The sequence below is a fragment of the Aquarana catesbeiana genome, linkage group LG08 (assembly GCF_042186555.1).
Source record: "Aquarana catesbeiana isolate 2022-GZ linkage group LG08, ASM4218655v1, whole genome shotgun sequence".
NCBI classification, from domain to species: domain Eukaryota; kingdom Metazoa; phylum Chordata; class Amphibia; order Anura; family Ranidae; genus Aquarana; species Aquarana catesbeiana.
In genome coordinates, this window is record NC_133331.1 from 56,909,815 (window position 1) to 56,929,061 (window position 19,247).

At 41.9% G+C, this 19,247-nt stretch overlaps 1 protein-coding gene across 3 annotated transcripts in view; it reads right to left on the bottom strand.

The window, feature by feature from the left end:
* Window positions 1-2,731: 2,731 nt before the first annotated feature.
* Window positions 2,732-19,247, bottom strand: part of ACSL5 (acyl-CoA synthetase long chain family member 5) — an 85,311-nt gene continuing 68,795 nt past the window's right edge. For all 3 annotated transcript variants that reach the window (XM_073595888.1, XM_073595886.1, XM_073595887.1), the window contains 4 exons: window positions 12,822-12,965; window positions 7,043-7,144; window positions 4,993-5,064; window positions 2,732-3,125 (listed from right to left, as the gene is read on the bottom strand). In XM_073595888.1, the coding sequence (XP_073451989.1) occupies window positions 2,985-3,125; window positions 4,993-5,064; window positions 7,043-7,144; window positions 12,822-12,965 (459 nt within the window). In that variant the 3' untranslated portion in view covers window positions 2,732-2,984. The remainder of the gene's footprint in view (window positions 3,126-4,992; window positions 5,065-7,042; window positions 7,145-12,821; window positions 12,966-19,247) is intronic.

Here is a 19,247-nt window from a genome sequence, read left to right on the forward strand (position 1 = left end):
GCAACTTTCCTGCGGGTTCCCGCACCTGCGGAAGCACTACATTGTTAGATGTGTGGAGATGCCATTCAGAATAATTGGCAGCCTCACATGTTTTCAAACGGCAGCACATTTTGACTGCAGGTGCAGGAATTGCTGTGATTCCCACACCTGCATCCACCTGCTTAGATGTGAACCAGGCCTAATGTGGTTCTTCAGTGGTAAATGGAGGGGTTCACTTATTTGCCAGCCCCCGCCAAACACACCCCCCCCCCCCCCCGTCACATAAAAGCCATTTTCTAAACAGTTTGCCCCCCAAAAAGAATACCTTAACCTTGGTCTCTGGCAGAGCTGCACTCTAGAAATACACTAGGATGCATCCTTGCAGGGTTTCAAGTTCCCAGCCGGGGGGGGGGGGTGTTAGAGGCCAGGGACGAGGAAAGGTCAGGTCTGTTTTTCTTTTTTTTTTTTTTTTTTTTTTTTTATAGGTGGTGTGTATTGGGGGGACAGGGTCGTGGCAAAAAAACAGACCTTTCGTTTGCCATGATAGTCTGCTGTGTTGTGTTTGTGTAAGGATTTGTTTTTGTCCGTCTTTACCAGTCTATCCAGTGTTACATGATCATCATTTTTTTTTTCCTTTTTTTTCCTTTTTTTTTTTTTATGGAGCACAACTTTTAGTGTCAAAACATATACATTGTCATTGCGGTATTTTATACATTTTATTATCAAATTAAAAAGACCAGGGCTGAAATAAAATTCACACAGCAGCAGATTAACTGAGCATAGAGACCTATTTAGCAGTCAGTAAGGATGTAATGTTAAAGCTGAACTCCAGGTATGTATGTATGTATGTGTGTGTGTGTGTGTGTGTGTGTGTGTGTGTATATATATATATATATATATATATATATATATATAAAAACTGGCACAAATTTACATCTCTGTATTCATTAAACAAGTGTGTGTGTATATATAAAATTACATACACATACAGTACTGTGCAAAAGCTTTAGGCAGGTGTGGGAAAAATGCTGTGTAAATGAAGAATGTTTCTAGAAATAGAAGTCTTAATAGTTTATTTTTATCAATTAACAAAATGGAAAATAAATGAACAGAAGAGAAATCAAATCAATATTTGATGTGACCACCCTTTTGCCTTTAAGTCAGGATCAATTTTTCTAGGTACACTTGCACACAGCTATTCTCAAAAGTCTCTTCATGTCATCCAAGACAAACTCCATGATTTTGAAATCCAGCCTTTGTGGGGGTCAAACCATCACTTCCAGGACTCCTTGATCTTATTTACACTGAAGATAGTTCCTAATGACATTGGCTGTATGTTTGGAGTCATTGTTCTGCTGCAGAACACATTTGGGGCCACTCATACACCTCCCTGATAGTATGGCATGTTGGGTAAGTATCTGCTTGTATTACTCAGCATTGAGGACACCATTGATCCTGACCAAATCTCCAACTCCATTTGGAGAAGTACACCCCCAAACTTGCTAGGAACCTCCACCATGCTTCACAGTTGGCTACAGACACTCATTTTTGTACCACTTTCCAGCCCTTCACGAACATACTGCTACAGCTAAGTATTTCAAATTTTGATTCATGGGAGGACCTGCTGCCATTTTTCTGCACCCCAGTCCCTATGTTTTTTGTGCATAGTTGAGTTACTTAGTCTTGTTTCCACATTGGAGGTATTGCTTTTTGCCTGCAATTCTTCCATGAAGACCACTTCTGGCCATATGTCTCCGAACAGTAGATGGGTGTACCTGGGTCCCACTGGTTTCCACCATTTCTGTGCTGATGGCACTGCTGGACAACTTCCAATGTGGAAGGGAAGTAAGCATGCTTCACTGTTGCCTACAGACACTCATTATTGTACTGCTTTCCAGCCCTTCGCCAACATACTGCCTCCTTCTACAGCCAAATATTTCAAATTTTGTCTCCTCACTCCAGAGCACCTGCTTCCATTTTCTGCACCCCAGTTCTTATGTTTCATTGCATAGGCTATGGAAACAAGGCTAAGCGACTCAACTATGCACAACAACATACCTGCCAAGTTCCTTTAAAAAATGGTGCAAGTGTACCTAGAATAATTGATGCTGTTTTGAAGGCAAAGGGTGGTCAGCCCAAATTTTGATTTAGATTTCTCTTCTGTTTATTTACTTTCTATTTTGTTAATTAATAAAAAATAAACTGTTCACACTATTTCTGAAAGTAATCTTTATTTACAGCATTTTTTCACACCTGTCTTAAGACTCTTGCATAGTACTGTGTGTGTATACAAGAAGCCAATTGGCCAAAACTGTGATGCAATACTCATGTACTTACAGGGGGCTGATATGGGGAGAGCAGAGTGAACTCATCAGTCTGCTGCTATTCATTTTCTGTGCAACCACAGGCTGGGGGACAGGACCCATGAGTGTGAACTGCAGCAGAGAAAAATCAGGTCTTCTCTCCTACCAGACATGTTTGTGCTGTGTGGTAGACCTATGTACATCTCAGTACTGGGTGGACAAAAATACAAATACCTGACAGGTTCTACAGCTCCCTTATGTAGTTCAGCTGTGTAGATACAGTCATACATTTCATCAGTGCTGTGTGAGGTGACAAGGTGGGAAAATATCTTACAATTAAAACTGTCCCAGCTGGATTGTATGGATAGGTTGTAGTGTGTATCCAGCTGAAAGGATGCAGGGAGGTGTGTCCACATCCTAGAGACAGAGAGAAAGCCTTTAATTCTTAAAAAAAAAAAAAAAAATAACGAAGTGATTCCACATATTTAGCAGAATTACTGTACAGCGTATACATAGATACACATTTGTAAAGTCACTGGGAGGCTTTCATAGAATCCCGATGTTTGAGGTTCCAATACTTGCTGGAATCTGAAATAAAAACAATCCTGGCTATGACAAGACAGATCTGCCTTGCGGGGTGCCTCCATCCTGGCGGTGGTTGTGCCAAGTACCAGTGCATGTATTGTGCCAGATCAGTTCACGTTATTCCTGGATCTTGGAGTACATCTCATCGATCTGACTTCTGAAATACTTTGCCACCTCCGCTCTCTTGGCCTTCAATGTCGGTGTCAGCAAACCGTTCTCAACGCTCATCATTTCTTGGTGCACATAAATATCCCTCACCTGAAAGAGTATAGCACAGGTCACAGCTCTATACAAACACATGTTTATTTTAGTGAAAGTGCCAGTTCTGCTGGGAAAAGAAGACAACTATCCCTTCTAGGTTATCTCTACATGTGGCATAGATTGCATCAATCTTTATTGCAGATCCTTCCCTGCTTCTGTTCTGTAGATAATGAGTCGGGTCATACTAGTTCCACTGGCCAAAATCACTCAACCCAACACTGGTTTTGCTAGTACCATTGACACCTAGATCTGAGAACTGTCAAATGACCAGGGGAATTACATTACATCACATCTCCCTTGGGGTTGCCAATGCTGCTGATTTCAGTACTGGTTGCAGAGGAGGAAAGAAACTGTAAGGGAATGTCCATTCCAGAGATGTTGAGGCTCATGTGAGAAGCAATTTCTTGTTTTCTTTTTCATGTGATTGAATCATTGAAGCAAATCCACTTTTTTATGTGTAAACATTCTCATTCTTTTAGTAAATCTGCCTTGCTGTCCGACATGGGGGATTATGGGAACTCTTCCTTGCAACTATAATGCTACATATTTTCAAGGAACACAAATTTTATTTTATTTTTAGTTTCTCAATTTCATAAAAACAGCAAACTTTAATGGGAAGGTCATTACAGTAAACTATTAAATGTCTTTTGTAGCAGTCCATCCCTCCTTTCTTCCCTTCCTTCCTCTCCTTTATTCCCTTTCTGCCTTCCTTCCTTCCTCCTCCCCCCCTCCTTTCTTCCCTTCCTTACTTCTCCTTCCCCTCCTTTCTTACTTCCTTGCCCCCCCCCCTTTCTTTCCTTCCTTTCTCCACTTTCTCTTCTTCCTTCTATCCCCTCCTTCCTTTCTTTCATTGTAGCAGTTTCTTCCTTATAGCAGTACATTCTACCCATTCCTTTCTTCCTCTCCATTCTTCCTTTCCTCCCCCCATTCCTTCCTTTTTTTGTTTTCTGCCTCCCTTCCATTTCTTCCCAACTCCCTTTCTTCCCTTCCATTCTTTCCATCATTGCCCTTTCTCCCTCCTTTCTTTGCTTCTTTTTCCCTCCTTCCCCTACTTTCTCTTCATTCTTGTATCCCCTCCCTCCTTTAGCCATAGGGGTTTGTTCCTTGTAGCAGTTCATTCTACCTATCTCTTCCTCCCTTTTATTCCTTCTTTCCCTTCCTTCTCCCTCATCCCTTCCTTTTCCACCTCCCTTCCCTTCCTTCCTCATCCTTCCTTCCTTTTTTCCTTTATGCTGCTCTTCCTCTTCCTTCCTTCCTTCCTTCCTTTTCCCACTTCCTTCCTTTTCTGCCCCTCCTTTCTTACCCCCTACTTTACCTTCTTTCTTCTTCCCCATCCTCCTTTTTTTCGTCGTAGCAGTTCATTCTACCTATCCTTTTCTTCCTTTTTCCTTTCCTTCCCCTCTTTCCTTTCTTCCTTCCCTGCCTTGCCACTCCTTCCTTTCCCTACCCCCCCCCCCCCCACTTTCCCTTCTTCCTTCCTTCTATCGCTTCCCTCCAAGCCTGACTGAATCTGGCCATACACTAGTCGAATTGGGTTAAAAAAAATCTATTCAAGAATGTTTTTCAATGTCCTAATCATTAGTGAGGTTAAATCAACATTTGTTTTTGACCACATCGAGGCGAAAACTCAAAGGAGCAAGATTGACATTTTTTTCTTAAACTAAGTTCTAACCGTGAATGTGGGTTTCGGTCAGGAAAGCCCATTCACTCCAAAATCAAGCTAAAAGCAAACATTTTTTTAAATACTTTCAAATGACATTCATCAATCCATTGGATTTACGGCTGAGAATTTTCGTACAGACATTCATTTGAAAATCTATTCGTGTATGACCAGCTTAACTGGAAACCCAAATGTATTTCATACCTGCTCAAAAGACTTCAGTCCGGCCTGTTTTCCTGTCTTCACCATGTCCTCCAGTATAGCTTTCTTCACAGTCTAATAAGGGAAAATATCATTATTATTAGTAAAAAATAGTTTAAAATGTATTAATTTAGGGTTTGCTTCCACACTTTGGGTCAGAGCTTACACAATGCTAAGGATTCTCTTCCTGGACCCATGTGACAGCAATATGGTTTGGTGATTGACATGCTTCACCATACCTGGAAGTACCAGGTTTTTCTTGGGGGCTCCAGTGTGGGAATGTGGTGCAAAGGCGTTCCAATAACTGGAATTTAGCAAATATTAAACTAATAAACCAATTTTTGGTGCCTACTCTAAAATAAACTAGAAGTAGATACAAGCAAATATATAAAAAAATAAAAAATATTGTTAAATGAAATAAAATGAAAACCGTGGCTGACACTTTTGAAGGATAAATCCACTTATAGTATGTACATAATAAAGCTATGGCGCTTGGTTCTATAAAGTAATACATGACATATGACAAAATTGTAACAATTAAATAAAATAGTCCAGTGTTATGTATTCCCAACCTTAAAAAAAAAAAACAATCTTCCAATGCAATTTTTTAAAAAATCCTTTACCGCTTGTGCTCAGAATATGGATGTGAACTCACCAGAGATGTTTTTACAGGTAGGTCAAAAAACGCTTTTGTGCTGTCAAGTGCAAAGATTCCTCCTGGAGTGGTCTGCGGGGTGTCTACAATAGTGATATCATTTATGAGTAAGATAACCAAACGGGAGATAGATATAAAGTATCATAGTGCAGTACTGAGCACAATCGGTGAATGATTTTTGAAAAAATTGTGTTGGAAGATTGTTTTTTGGTGCCGGGAATACATCACAATTTAATTGACTGTTATAATTTTGTCACGTATTACTTTATAGAACCAAGCGTCATACCTTTACTATGTACAAACCTGTTATATTGCCTTGGGGGACAAAATACAGGTTCTGTTTAATGTGCCCTCAAGGTTTTCAATTCAGGAAATCTTCTGACTTTCATCAAAAAAAGACTTATTTTTGAAACATTTTCATTTGGGTTGAGTTTTCCACATCTCTAACTTTTTTTAGTTAAATCTACTTTTAAATGAAAAAAAAAACTTTTTTTTTTTTTTTAATCAAAAAAAGTGCTCTGAAGAAATTGCAGATCCATTTAGTTAGATCAATTTGTAAAAAAATGTATCTAAAATTTGGTGCTTATAGACATCTAGCATTTATCAGAGCAGCCATTGAGGGGAAAACCAAAATAGGTTGTGTGTCCCCATGTTTGGTTCCCTTTGTCCTCACATATGATTCCCTTTGTCCCCCTATTTTACCCATATTTGATCCTCTTTGCCCCCCTATTGTCCACGTACAGTATATGATTCCCTTTTTTCCCCTCTATTGTACTCTTATTTGATTCTCTTTATCCCCCTATTGTCCCTGTATTTAATTGCACTATTTGATTCCCTTTTTTCCCTGTTGTCTCTATATTTAATTTCCCCTGTCCCCCCTATTGCCCTGCATATGATTCCCTTTGTCCCTCTATAGTACCTGTATTTGATTTCCCTTTTGCTCCATGTTTGATTTCCTTAACCCGTCTATTGATTCCTTTGCCTCAGTATTGTACCCATATTTGGTTCCCTTTGTCCCCGTGTTTGATTACCTTTCTCCTTCTATTGTACCTGTATTTGATTCCATTGTACCCGTATTTGACTAATTTTTATCCCATTGTAGCCATATTTAGTTCCTTTGTCCCCCTTCTGTACCCATATTTGATTCCCTTTGTCCCCCTATTACCCTCATATTTGATTCCCTTTGTCCTTATATTGTACCCATATTTAATTCCCTTTGTCCCACCATTGTTCTCATATTTGATTCTATTTGTACCTGTATTTGATTCCCTTTGCCCCCCCCCCCCCCCCAATGTACCCATTTCATGTCCCCCCCCCCCTTTATAATTAATAGCTTTTGGATCAGTATACAGGTGATATACTGCTTATTCCTGAATCCTGGATTTCTGCAGAACTCACCGAGTTTTTACAGAGCTCCTCATACGAACCACGAGCGCCAAGCTTTGTCGCGAAGTCTGGCAAGACCTCAGGATCAGGAATCACAACCCCCACCAGACAGGACTATTAAGACAAAAACACACTTGATTAGAAACAAAATCTAACCAATGACAGCAACACACTTCTATTGACAGTGTGCATTGGAGTGCCAGTCAAAATAAATGACACTGTATTTTATAAACACATGTAGCATCACTTGTGAATTGCAGTAGTGCACGTTACTAAAAGTGTTGAATGGGCCCCTAAGTAAAGATCACACAAATTTTCTCAAATAACACCAAAATTACTGTAAACCTCAGTCATGAAATATGAATAAAGTGTGTGTACTTGTCTCACTCCGGAGCACCAAGTATAATTTCTGTCTGCTGCGTCATCCCTCTGCTATCAGCATGAGTCAATTCTGCCAAGTTTTCTTGACACCAAGGGAAAAAGGGTGACATAAGAGGTACCTCCAGCTGATTGACAGCCTCATCTTTGTTCCTGTGTGAAGGGAATTTTAAGCTGACATACAAATTTTCCAGGAGCCCATAGCGTTTGCTCTTCGTCATAATACTTTCGTTCATGGCCTTAAGCTTCATGCCCTGGAGGAGAAAGTCGTACTTTATGGCAACGATATGCTCCTTTTTTGAGTAAGACCCTGATTTGTCTTTATGAACAACCTTACAGGTATTAGAGGACTTTGCTAGTTTTTCGGGTCTAAAAACCAACTGTGATAAATCCCAGATACTCTCCCTGGACCCAATTCCCGGTAATGCATGACTCCACTCTCCCACTCCTATGGGTCACTCAATTCAAATATTTAGGGGTGCAGGTTATTAACAGCATGGCTGATTTTGTCCCACTGAATTTTATTCCATTGTTGGGATTGGGGGAGGTGAAGGTGAAATTTCATTTGTGGAAGTCATTGCCTTTGTTGCTGATCAACAGAATTAATTTGATCAAGTATTTTTGTATATCCTTATGGGGCGCACACACGGTCGGACTTTTCGACCAGATTGGTCTGACGGACGCCGCAAATCTGACGGACTTTAGATTTGGAACAGGCTTCAAATCTTTACGTCGTAACACCGCCGGACCCAGAAATCCGCTCGTCTGTAGGCTAGTCCGACAGACAAAAAAACCAACGCTAGGGCAGCTATTGGCTACTGGCTATCAACTTTCTTATTTTAGTCCGGTGTACGTCATCACGTACGAATCCGTCGGACTTTGGTGTGATCGTGTGTAGGCAAGTCCGTTCGTTAGAAAGTCCATCGAAAGTCCGCTGGAAAGTTTGTCGGACCAGTCCGGCCGAAAAGTCCGCCTGTGTGTACGCGGCATTAGAAACGTGCCAGTCTTGATCCTGCTATCTTTATTTAAGCAATTGGATACGTATGTCTCCTCTTTCTTTTGGATTAAAAAACCTCCCAGACTTGGCCTCGCCATGCTGAGGCAACCAACGTCCCTTGGAGGTTTAGCCCTTCCCAACTTTTTCCAATATTTTTTTGCTGGGCAACTGGTACATGCTCATAATTGGCTTGTACTGAACAAGGGTAATGCCGCGGTGGTTGCGGAGGCCATGGTGCTGGGTTCATTTAAAGCCTTGCAATCTCTCCTCTATTGGGTGCCATGGAGCTTACTATCCACTTACCCACACCACGAAAGCTACAATTAAGGCGTGCAACAAGGCTGGGGTGTTGCAGTCTTCTGTCTCTAATATTTGGTACAAACTTGAAAACAAGCTACCACTCAGGTGTGGTATGTAAAGGATTACTCACAGGTGCTGACCCTGACTCGCTATCGCAGTGACATGCAAATGAGAAGAAAACTGGTCGCACACCGCAATTGTAATCCAATAAAACATCCTTTATTCTTCAAGCATGGGGCAATCGTGCAGGATAGGTTACAGTTGACATGTTTCACACGTTAGGGGTGCTTAGTCATAACCCTATCTAATATTTGGTCCCTGAGTTTTCCTCTATGAAATAAGCCTGCCCTTCCACACTTCTTTCAGGCTTCGGAGCCAACTGGGCAACTAAGGGTATCAAACGCTTTGGGGATATCGTTAATAATGGGTGCCTTCCCCCTCTTTCTGTCCTACAAGCTAAATTCTCCTTTTCTAACTGGTATTTTTTCCAATACATGCAACTGCACCAGACCCACATTTCCCAGTTTGGCTCGGCTCCCATCTCGCTGTAAGAAACAGATCTGGAATCCCTACTTCGTTCAGAATCCCTGCCAAAGGCACATTCTGGGTTGTACCAGGCCCTACGCCCTTTGCTTCCTCTAAGCTTACGTAGATTTAGGGAAAAATGGATGACGGAGGTCCCAAATTTGGATGACTGGGACGATGTTTGGAACTATCCCTTTGAATACCTAATTTCAGTGCAAGATAGGCTGATCCAATTTAATGAATCGCTCTTCTCTTATGGTTGATCATGTTCAGAAATTCTCCCCATTGAGCTTCTCTGGTATCTGGTGGTGCACTAATCCACACGCAGATTTATCCACATTTTTTGGTCATGTCCGGTTATGGAGGCCTACAGGGCACAAATCTTACAATTTATCACCTTGGTAATAGCTATTTCTGTGCCTCTAGATGTAAAGGTCTGCCTCTTGGGATTGGCTGAGCCGCTAACTCCCAGGAAGGTCACAGGTTGCTTTGGAAATTAGCTGCTTCCCCCTCTTTGATGAAATGGAAATTTCTTGTGAACTCTGCACTTCCCTTGTTTAGAGTTGTCTACGATAGCTGAGGATGTCCAAATACATTCAACAAAATCTTTGTTCAGTGGCTTGAATACCCTGACACTACTCAAGATCCATACGTTGTACGGATGCCTGGGTGGGCTCCCTAGTTGCTTGTAGTTCCCTCCTGTATTTCCAGTAGACGAATGGCATAAGTACGCTTGGGTCCCCGCTTTTGAGATGGCCTTCCGCATTTGTCTGCTTTGCATCCTCTGCTATTGTGGGAGTATGATACACAGTATCATGTCTGACTGCGATATGCAGGCTTCTGGTCTTCAGTTCTGTTTCTGTAATCGTGATTTCTCACTTGTGATGTAGTAGATGTGCCTGACATAGAGAAACAAGTGGAGCTCTTTTTCAAGTTTTCTGTTTGTTGGCAGCTGTTTATTAGCCACTTGACCTCCGGAATATTTACCCCCTCTTCAAAACCAGGCCTTTTTTTTGCGATACAGCACTGCGTTACTTTAACTGACAATTGCGAGGTCATGCCCCGCTGTACATAAATTAAATTTGTCATTTTTTCCCCACAAATAGAGCTTTCTTTTGGTGGTATTTGATCACCACTTAGCTTTTTATTTTTTGCGCTATAAACAAAAAAAGAACCGGCAACTTAAAAAAAAAAATTTTTTTACTTTCTGCTTTAAAACACATCCAATAAAAATGTTTTTTTTAAATCAACTTTCTTCATAAATTTAGGCCAAAATATATTCTGCTACATATTTTTGGTAAAAAAAAATCCCAATAAGTGTATATTGATTGGTGTGTGCAAAAGTTATAGCGTCTGCAAACTATGATATATATGTAAACAGAAATTAATTTATGTTATATTTTTTTATACTAGTAATGGCAGCGATCAGCGTCATTGTGGAACTGCGATACTCATCTCTTCAGGGAAGCCTATCACGGCATACATCAACTAATTTTTTACCACTTCCTTCAGCCAGCCGCAGCTGGTCCATAAGGATCGCAAGGGATGCCGCCCCCCCCTAATCTCCATGTGCCACCCCCCGTTCTCCATGCGGGGTGCCGGACACATAGATTTCTATGAGTTTTTTTTTTTTTTTAAAGCACATGATTAGAGCCTGAGGCTCTAATTGGCTTCAAAAAGGCTGGGCTTGGGGTGCAGAGCGCTGTGCCCCGAGCCCACCCAATTGTGACATTAACGAATCAATATTCGCTATTGTCTCCTGGCTTCTCCTCCCGGTCAATCGGGACAGGAACTGGCTCTTAAGACTGGATTAGCCAGGAGGAGAAGCCAGGAATACCACGACCTAGATGGGGTAAGTGCAGACCTGGCGGGGGGGTTTGTTTGCCGCCCCCCCCCCCCCCCCCCCCCAAAAAAAAAATGAAGCACCAGCCCCCACTACCATCAGCTCATCCCCCACAGTTATAATCTTGCCCCACCTTCTTAGATTGTAAGCTCTTATGAGCAGGGCTCTCCTAACCCTCTTGTATTTTATTGTATTGTAATTGTGCTGTCTCCTTTTTTATATTGTAAAGTGCTGCATAAACTGTTGGAGCTGTTTTCAGCTGTTTTGATCTGTTTGACACAAATCAGCTCCTGCTGCAGCCTCTCACCTTGTGACTTGCTACAAAGTTACAATGTTGCAGTCTAATTACTGAGGGGAGGAGACTAAGGAAACGCTTCCTCCTGGCTGCAGCAGACTGATGACATCATCTCAGCTTAGGCACTGTCTTGGAGCTTTGCTGAAATGTAATATTATGTAAAATTATTTAAATATCCACGATAACAAGACACGTCTTTACCTAAAATTTGTATCTTTTTTCTTAGGCTGCTGAGCAGATTTTGTGCTTGAATAAAAGCGACTGATTCATCCCTATCTTTCAATCCAAAGTGACCAGTCACTTCTGCCAGTGAGAATATCAAGCTTCATGCTGCAACAATTTTTTTTGTGCCCCCCCCCCCCCCCGTTGTGGAGAGTAAACAACTGCTCACTGTGTTCACTGTCCTAACCACTGAGCCACAGCCCATCATTTGATGACCATATTCCCATAAGTATAGGGGGAGAGATACAGTACAACAGGACACTTACACACCCCTTCTACACATCTATTAGGCACGAGGACACTAAGGGCTTGTTCACAACTGTAGCAGAAACTGCCGCTCCACTAAAAAGTGATCCACAATTTGATCAATTTTCAGAGGGGGTTTGACAGACGGTGATATGCCGCTTCCTCATAGCCTGCTTAAACCATTTACAGTAAATGCTGAATTACTGTGGCGCAATCACAGGGCGGTTGCAGGGCAGCCACTATAGAACTGCACCACCAGCCAAAAGCAACATGCTGTTTATGTTTTGCTGCAGGTGGGTGGTCAGGGCTGGTGGCAAAATCACGGCTCAACCGCATGTTTTTTTTTTTGCCTCCCCAGTTGCACATGTGAATGAGGCCTTGGGCTAAGTTCACGCAGTGAAAAGTGAATTGCAGTGGATCACGTTTCAGAGTGTCGCTGTCAGGAGGAAATCCCTGCCACCTCCTGGATGCTTTTTTTTTTTTTTTTGCTTGCTATTTTATATTTGCCAAGCAGAAATTTATAATGGGACTAATGCACAGCAACCGGGTTTGGCTCGCAGTTGCAGCGTGGCCCCATTGACTTGAATGTCAGGCAGTCAACTCGGCATATTGCGTTGAACTTGCTGCAACCATGGCATGAAAACAGCCCCCTATAGCTGTATTGTAGACTTTATGTGGGTGGTTAGGGGGTGGTAATACTGTGGCTTGATGCATGGCTACCCATGAGGTTCATCATTTATCATATATTATATATCATATATCATACAAGCCATGTGTCAGTCAACGTGTATCCTCCATGTTCCAGCAACGCGGCTGTCCTCTGGGGCTTATTCATAAGGGAGCTGCCTCTAATTGTATATATCTTGTTCTAAGCTGTCGTTAATTAGATATCTCTTGGTCCCCAGCTCCTCCCCCCACCCGTGTATCATTAGCATTTTTCTAAGAGGATTACCATCCACATTTTCACAGTATATGATGTCCTTACCCGCAGACTTTCACCGTGTACAAACACCTGAGCCACAGTCCCGCTTCTGATATATACGTTCTCTATCTTCTCCGGAGCGATGTACTCGCCCTGCGCCAGTTTAAAGATATTCTTCTTCCTGTCGATGATCTTCAGGGTCCCATTCTAAAAGACAATAACATCTATGCGTTTAGAAGGAAATCCCCTCTAAGCATTGTAAAATGGCAACCTAAAATGACCCCGTTGTCATTTAATAATAAAAAACCTACAAATGTTTTTTGGAATGTAAGCGCCCTCCTAAACCCGTTTGTATTGAATTGTTTCCTAACGGTACTGTCTACCAGGCTTTTACTTTGTAAAGGACGGAGCAAACTGTATAGACCATATAATGACATTAAAGCGGGGGTCCACCTATCTATCGTTTTTTTTTTTTTGAGTTCATTCACAAACTTTTCTTCTCAGCATTACATACTCAAATTTTGTGTGTAATATGTCCGCCTGTGTCAGATTTCGTCGGAAAGAATAACTTATATTATTCACTGCAGGCGGTTTCCATCTTCATTGTGGGCATTTGAAGCCCACAAGCATTTATTTCCTGGATGTGGTGAATGCTGTGCTCCCAGCATTCACCGCTCGTTCCCGCACATGCTCAGTGGCATCCTGGGAAGCCTGAGACTAGCTCCCAGGAGTCTGGGAGAGGCTAGAAACACACCTACTCCCACGGAGGAGAACCAGGAAGTGCTAAGAAGAATAGAAAAATAAAAGGTAATTACGGCGATTTAAATTTTTTTAAACGGCATGTCAGCATCTAGGCAAGGAAGAGAATACATACAGATATTGTTCAAAATTTGGGTGGAACCCCGCTTTAATCATTTTTTAGGGCTTGTTCACACCAGGCGCAATGTGGGAAAACAAGCATTTTCCCCCTCACCGTACAAAAACATGCTGCCTATTACAGATGAGCACTGGTGCCATTAATTCTTAATGGAACTTCCATACATCTAGCAAACACACATGCATTGACGCCTATCAAAACACATGGTACTGCAGGACCAATGCGTTTCGCTGCAGCACAATCTTAAAAATTGTGCCAGCATTATTTTTACACTTTTTATGCGCATAAGGCAATCCAATGAAATGAATGGGCTGCCCTAAATCAGGATGTGCAGGAACGCGCAAAAAAGCATGCGTACCCGGACGTACTGCCCAGTGTAAATAAACCCTGAAAGCGGCATTCCACTCGTTTGTAAGTTTATTAAAAGTCAGCAGCTACAAAAAGTGTAGCTGCTGACTTTTTATAAACAGACTCTCACCTCTCCCACGGTCCAGCGATGCGGCCGCCCGAAGCCTCGCTCCTCTCCCCCTCCTCTCCGCGGAGCCGTCATTGCAAATGGGGGCACCCGACTGTGAAGCCGCAAGAAAAATCATTTCCCATATGCCCTTAAATTGTTTACGTTAAGACGCACATCCAAGAGTCTTTTAAAACTATGCATACACCACCGATTGTGGAAGAGAGTTCCACATCCTTACCGCCCTGACAGTGATAGTTTTCTCATTGAGGTATTTCAGAAAACTATACTGCATTTTAGCCACTAGATGGAGCTGAACATACAAGCGTTGATCTCTTAGAAAAATGACAGTGACATTTGCACAAATGCTGCTGACATTTGTGCAATGAATGTTTTATAAATAGACCCCTTATGCCCTGTACACACGGTCGGACATTCCGACAACAAAATCCATGGATTTTTTCAGACGGATGTTGGCTCAAACTTGTCTTGCATACACACGGTCACACAAAGTTGTCGGAAAATCTGATTGTTCTGAACGCGGTGACGTAAAACACGTACGTCGGGACTATAAACAGGGCAGTACCCAATAACTTTCGTCTCTTAATTTATTCTGAGCATGCGTGGCACTTTGTGCGTCGGATTTGTGTACACACGATCGGAATTTCCGACAACGGATTTTGTTGTCGGAAAATTTTATAGCAAGCATGGAAAATGTGTGATGGAGCCTACACACGGTCGGAATTTCGGACAACAAGGTCCTATCACACATTTTCCATCGGAAAATCCTATCGTGTGTACAGGGCATTAGAGTTTTTATAAATGCAGTAGAAACTAGTAATGGGACACCCATCATTACAGGTAGTTTAATTTTTACATGGTAGATGGTAAATATATTTTTCCTGGAGTTCGGCTTTAACATGTATCTTTGGCTGAAGCTTTGCAGACAGGCGACCCCTTGGAAAAAGTAAAAAAAAATGTATTTATATAGGATTCATTAGTAACAGAAAGGGGAAATTAAAAACAGCAGTGGGGAGGCAATGTTTATAAAGGGGGGTGACTTTAAAGTGTAGAGTAAGGTTTTCTGGTGGGTGGATTTTTTCGTGCAAATGAGATACTGTATGCCTTTTCTGCAATAGAAACGCCTTCCTGCTAGCGAGCTTCTAAAGATTGTACACTGAGCCCACACATGACCAGGTCAGCGTACAGTCTTGACATTCTTTGGATGCCTGTGATGAACTGACTCCTGTGCGCATGCATGGAAGTTACCCCAGGCTGACCAATCAAGATTACCAAAGAGGCCAAAGTTGGAAGTAGTCAAGGTGAAGATGTCAGCGGTGGGGAGGGAGCTTGCGCATGTTCCAATGCTTAAGTGGAGGTAAGTGAAGAGGACTTATGTTCTCCTTTAAATATCCACAGAATGACCTTTCACTGTGAATGCCTTATGTCTGGAAGAATCAATAAAATGATTTGCTTCTGCAGCATTGAGTATACCTGGAAATCTCGCCATGAGACAGAATATTGGCGTTCCGCTTTGTTATTGTGAACCATTCTTGATTCCACTGATTTACAGAATACATAACCAGAGCACAAAAACATAATTACCTCCCAGCAGGGTTCAGCCTTGCCACTGTTAGCACCAAATTAGAACGAAGGGGCATCTAAGCACACGGGAAATCAGCATTTGGCAGTGGTTGTTCTGTTTATTGATTAAATATAGGGGATGTGAACTTCATTTGATCACATATTGGTGGCCTAGCTGCCTCGTATTCCCCAGGGGATGACGGTTGGCAAATATCATTCAGTGTTAGGTTTTATTAGTATTATATGTAGTGGAATTATGTGAGCAACCAATCAGAGAGGATCACTCCATGTCTTTTGCCCATCTCCGATTGACTTCCATGGATTGAGCCCAGGGCCACCATTGAAAATTATGGGGCCCTATACAGCTTACCTAACAGCAACCCCACCCCCATGCTTATTGCCCTGGCTCGCTTTGGGAGCAAAAAGCTTTTTGTAATACTTCATTGTTCACATGAAAATCCCTATAAAATATCTAAACCCTGAAGAAGGGGGAGACCTTTGAGCCCCCAAAACATGTTAGATGATTTATGTCTTCTTTCTATGAGTTAGCATCAATATGAAAAGTTTTTGGTCTCTTAGATCTTTGGTCTGACACTCTCATTGGACTTTCTACACATGGATTCAAACCCAAGGTCTTCTTTTTTCTTTTTTTCAAGGGTAATTTCATTAATATTTTCTTATTTATGCAAACAAGAGAATGTGCAAATACACGGAGTAATGTACAGTCTGTGTATTTGCACCTATAGATAGACTCCAATAGATGTAGAGTTAAAGAGCCTTCAAAGGACATGGTATGAAAGCCCTCCCAAAATACAATCAATTATCAACTGTAGGCACATATTAGATATATCACTCCTCTATGGTAGTGGACATTGTTGACAACCACCCTGACCAGATTTTATCAAATTTCTTTAGACAGCTTCTGTTACTCAACCAGGGTTCCTCCAGAAATTGCTAGGGGTCCCTTGAGCAATGAGCAATTTCTGCCTCTCAGGTAAGTTCCCACTGACACCACTCTTCTTTTACTGGGGGTTTCCTGGGACCAGAAAGTTATTTCAATGGTTCCTCTGTGTTGAAAAGGTTGAGAACGTCTGCTCTAGAGGAATATGTAATTTATACAAGGGCAAGCCCTTCTTTATAAAGCATATCCAGAATTGAATGTTGGGGGATCTACGTCTTTCCATTTCAAAGAAACCAAGGGTCCTCTTAAGGGGTACTCTGGCAGTTTCACTGGAGCCATTGTGCCCTGTTTGAATCCGATAGATCAGGGGTTTCTAAACAAAGGGCCAGTTTACTATCCTTTGGACTTTAGGGGGATAGACTACAGTTATTGGAAGTAGAAATTGTCCTGGCGTCAGTGGGAGTAAACAACAAAACTTTAGTATAAGGGGGAGGAATGGCGCCCTGTCATTGGTGTCAGCGGGAGGAATAGTATCCTATCATTGGTATCAGTGGAAGGAATAATGCCCCTTTGTTGGTGTCAGTGGAGAAAATAGCTTCTTGTATCAATGGGAGGAAAAGTACCTCAAGGGTCAGATAAAGGCGAGCAAAGGGCTGCAGTTTGGAGACCACTGTGATAGATCTTTTCCAGCTATGAAACACTGATTATTTGTTGTTTTTATATGACTTTTTTTATCAACAATTAAAATTATCTTGCATTATTTTATCCGATTTTGGTCTGGCACACCTTTTTGTATTTTTTAGATTGTTATTTTTGTGTGCCTGTTACATGTTATGCCTCACTTTCTGCCCCCTCCTGAGGGACAGAGGTCACCAGAATTGAGTAATCTGTGTATTTGAGCCAAAGGGAGCACCAAACAACTGTTTCATAGAGACCAAAGGTATTTATTTGCTTTCATAAGTGACCAAAAAATAAAAGAAAAACGCACTCACGTGTTTCTGGGGCTAAAACAATCCCCCTTCATCAGAGCTACAAAAGATACAGAAATTACAAATCATATATGTAGAGAACATTTATAAAACATTACTGACATTTTATTAATGCTTTTATTGTTTTGTTTTTGTTTTTTTTTTTTGTTTTTTTTTTTATTGATGTTCTCTACATATATTATTTTTAATCTTTGGTAGCCTTGATGAAAGAGGATTGTTCTGGCTCCTCAAACACGTTGGCCACCTTTTGTATTTCTTTTGGTCACTTGTGGAAACAAATAGACACTTTTGGACTTAATTATTTTTTTTGTTTGGTGCTCCGTTTGGCTCAAATACACACTACACAATGTAAGGGGTTACTTCTTTACTGACCACCAATGTAGAGGGGACAGTTCTCCACTGACCACCAGTGTAAGAGGACACTACACTTTTCAAAGTCTTTAAAATCTGGTGCAGCTGTGCACAGAAACCTTCGGCTTCCAGATTTTAGCCCAGGTTCACATTGAGGGCAGGTTTGAAATTGTGTAGGTTCAGCTGATTCGCACAATTTCAAACCGGCAATGCAGTTCGACTTCCGGGGGGGGATTTGACAGACATCTGTGCGGGTTCAAGCACAGATGTCTATTCAAATCGCCCCCGAAGTCACCAAAAGTAGCACAGGAACTACTTATGGGAATCAGTGCGGCGCTGCAAATTTGGTGTCGCACCGATTCGGACATATCAAATCGCATGTCAAAACGGCCCGATGTGAATGTGGGCTTATCGTCAAAACCTAATTGAACAAGCTGAAGTTAGAAGCTGATTGGCCACCATGCACAGCTGCACCTGATTTTGCACTCACCAGTTGATTTGAGTTGGTTCGAGTGCACCAGTTTTAGTAAATCTCCCCGTGTTTGTTTTATGGCCATTATTGTTATTTATTTTATATTAAGATTATTGTTGTCTTGTATAGCAGAAGTATGTGGTAAAATGATCCATTCTGGGTGTCAAATATGGTAGGTATGGCATGCTATTATTTTACCATAAGCAGTAGATATAATCATTTTTAGCAGGGATTCCCTCAGTAGGGACTAAATGCATTAGATTAGAGGGAGAATCCTGTATGGAGTGTCTGTGCTTGTGCTGAACAGTAAAGTTGAACGCAGTATGTACCTCCAGAACTTTTCTGAATTCTAAGGGTTCCTCCAGATTAAAAAAGATGCTCAAATGCAGGGTCTCCAAACATCTAGGATTAGTGGCTTATTCTCAATGTGCACTGATTGAGGATTAAGGTCAGCAGCTGTCTATGGTCTCCACTTCTAATATAAGAGCGGACTCTGATGGGAACCCCGATGTAAGGGATGACTCTGATGGGGACCCTAATGTATGGAATGACTCTGATGGGGACCCTGATTTAAGGGATGACTCTGATCAGGACCCTGATGTAAGGGAGGACTCTGATGGGGGCCTTGATGTAAGGGAGGACTCTGATGGGGGCCCTGGGAGGACTCTGATGGGGACCCTGATGTAAGGGAGGACTCTGATGGGGACCCTGATGTAAGGGAGGACTCTGATGGGGGCCCTGGGAGGACTCTGATGGGGACCCTGATGTAAGGGAGGACTCTGATGGGGACCCTGATGTATGGGAGGACTCTGATTCGGACCCTGATGTAAGGGGGAACTCTGATGAGGACCCTGATGTAAG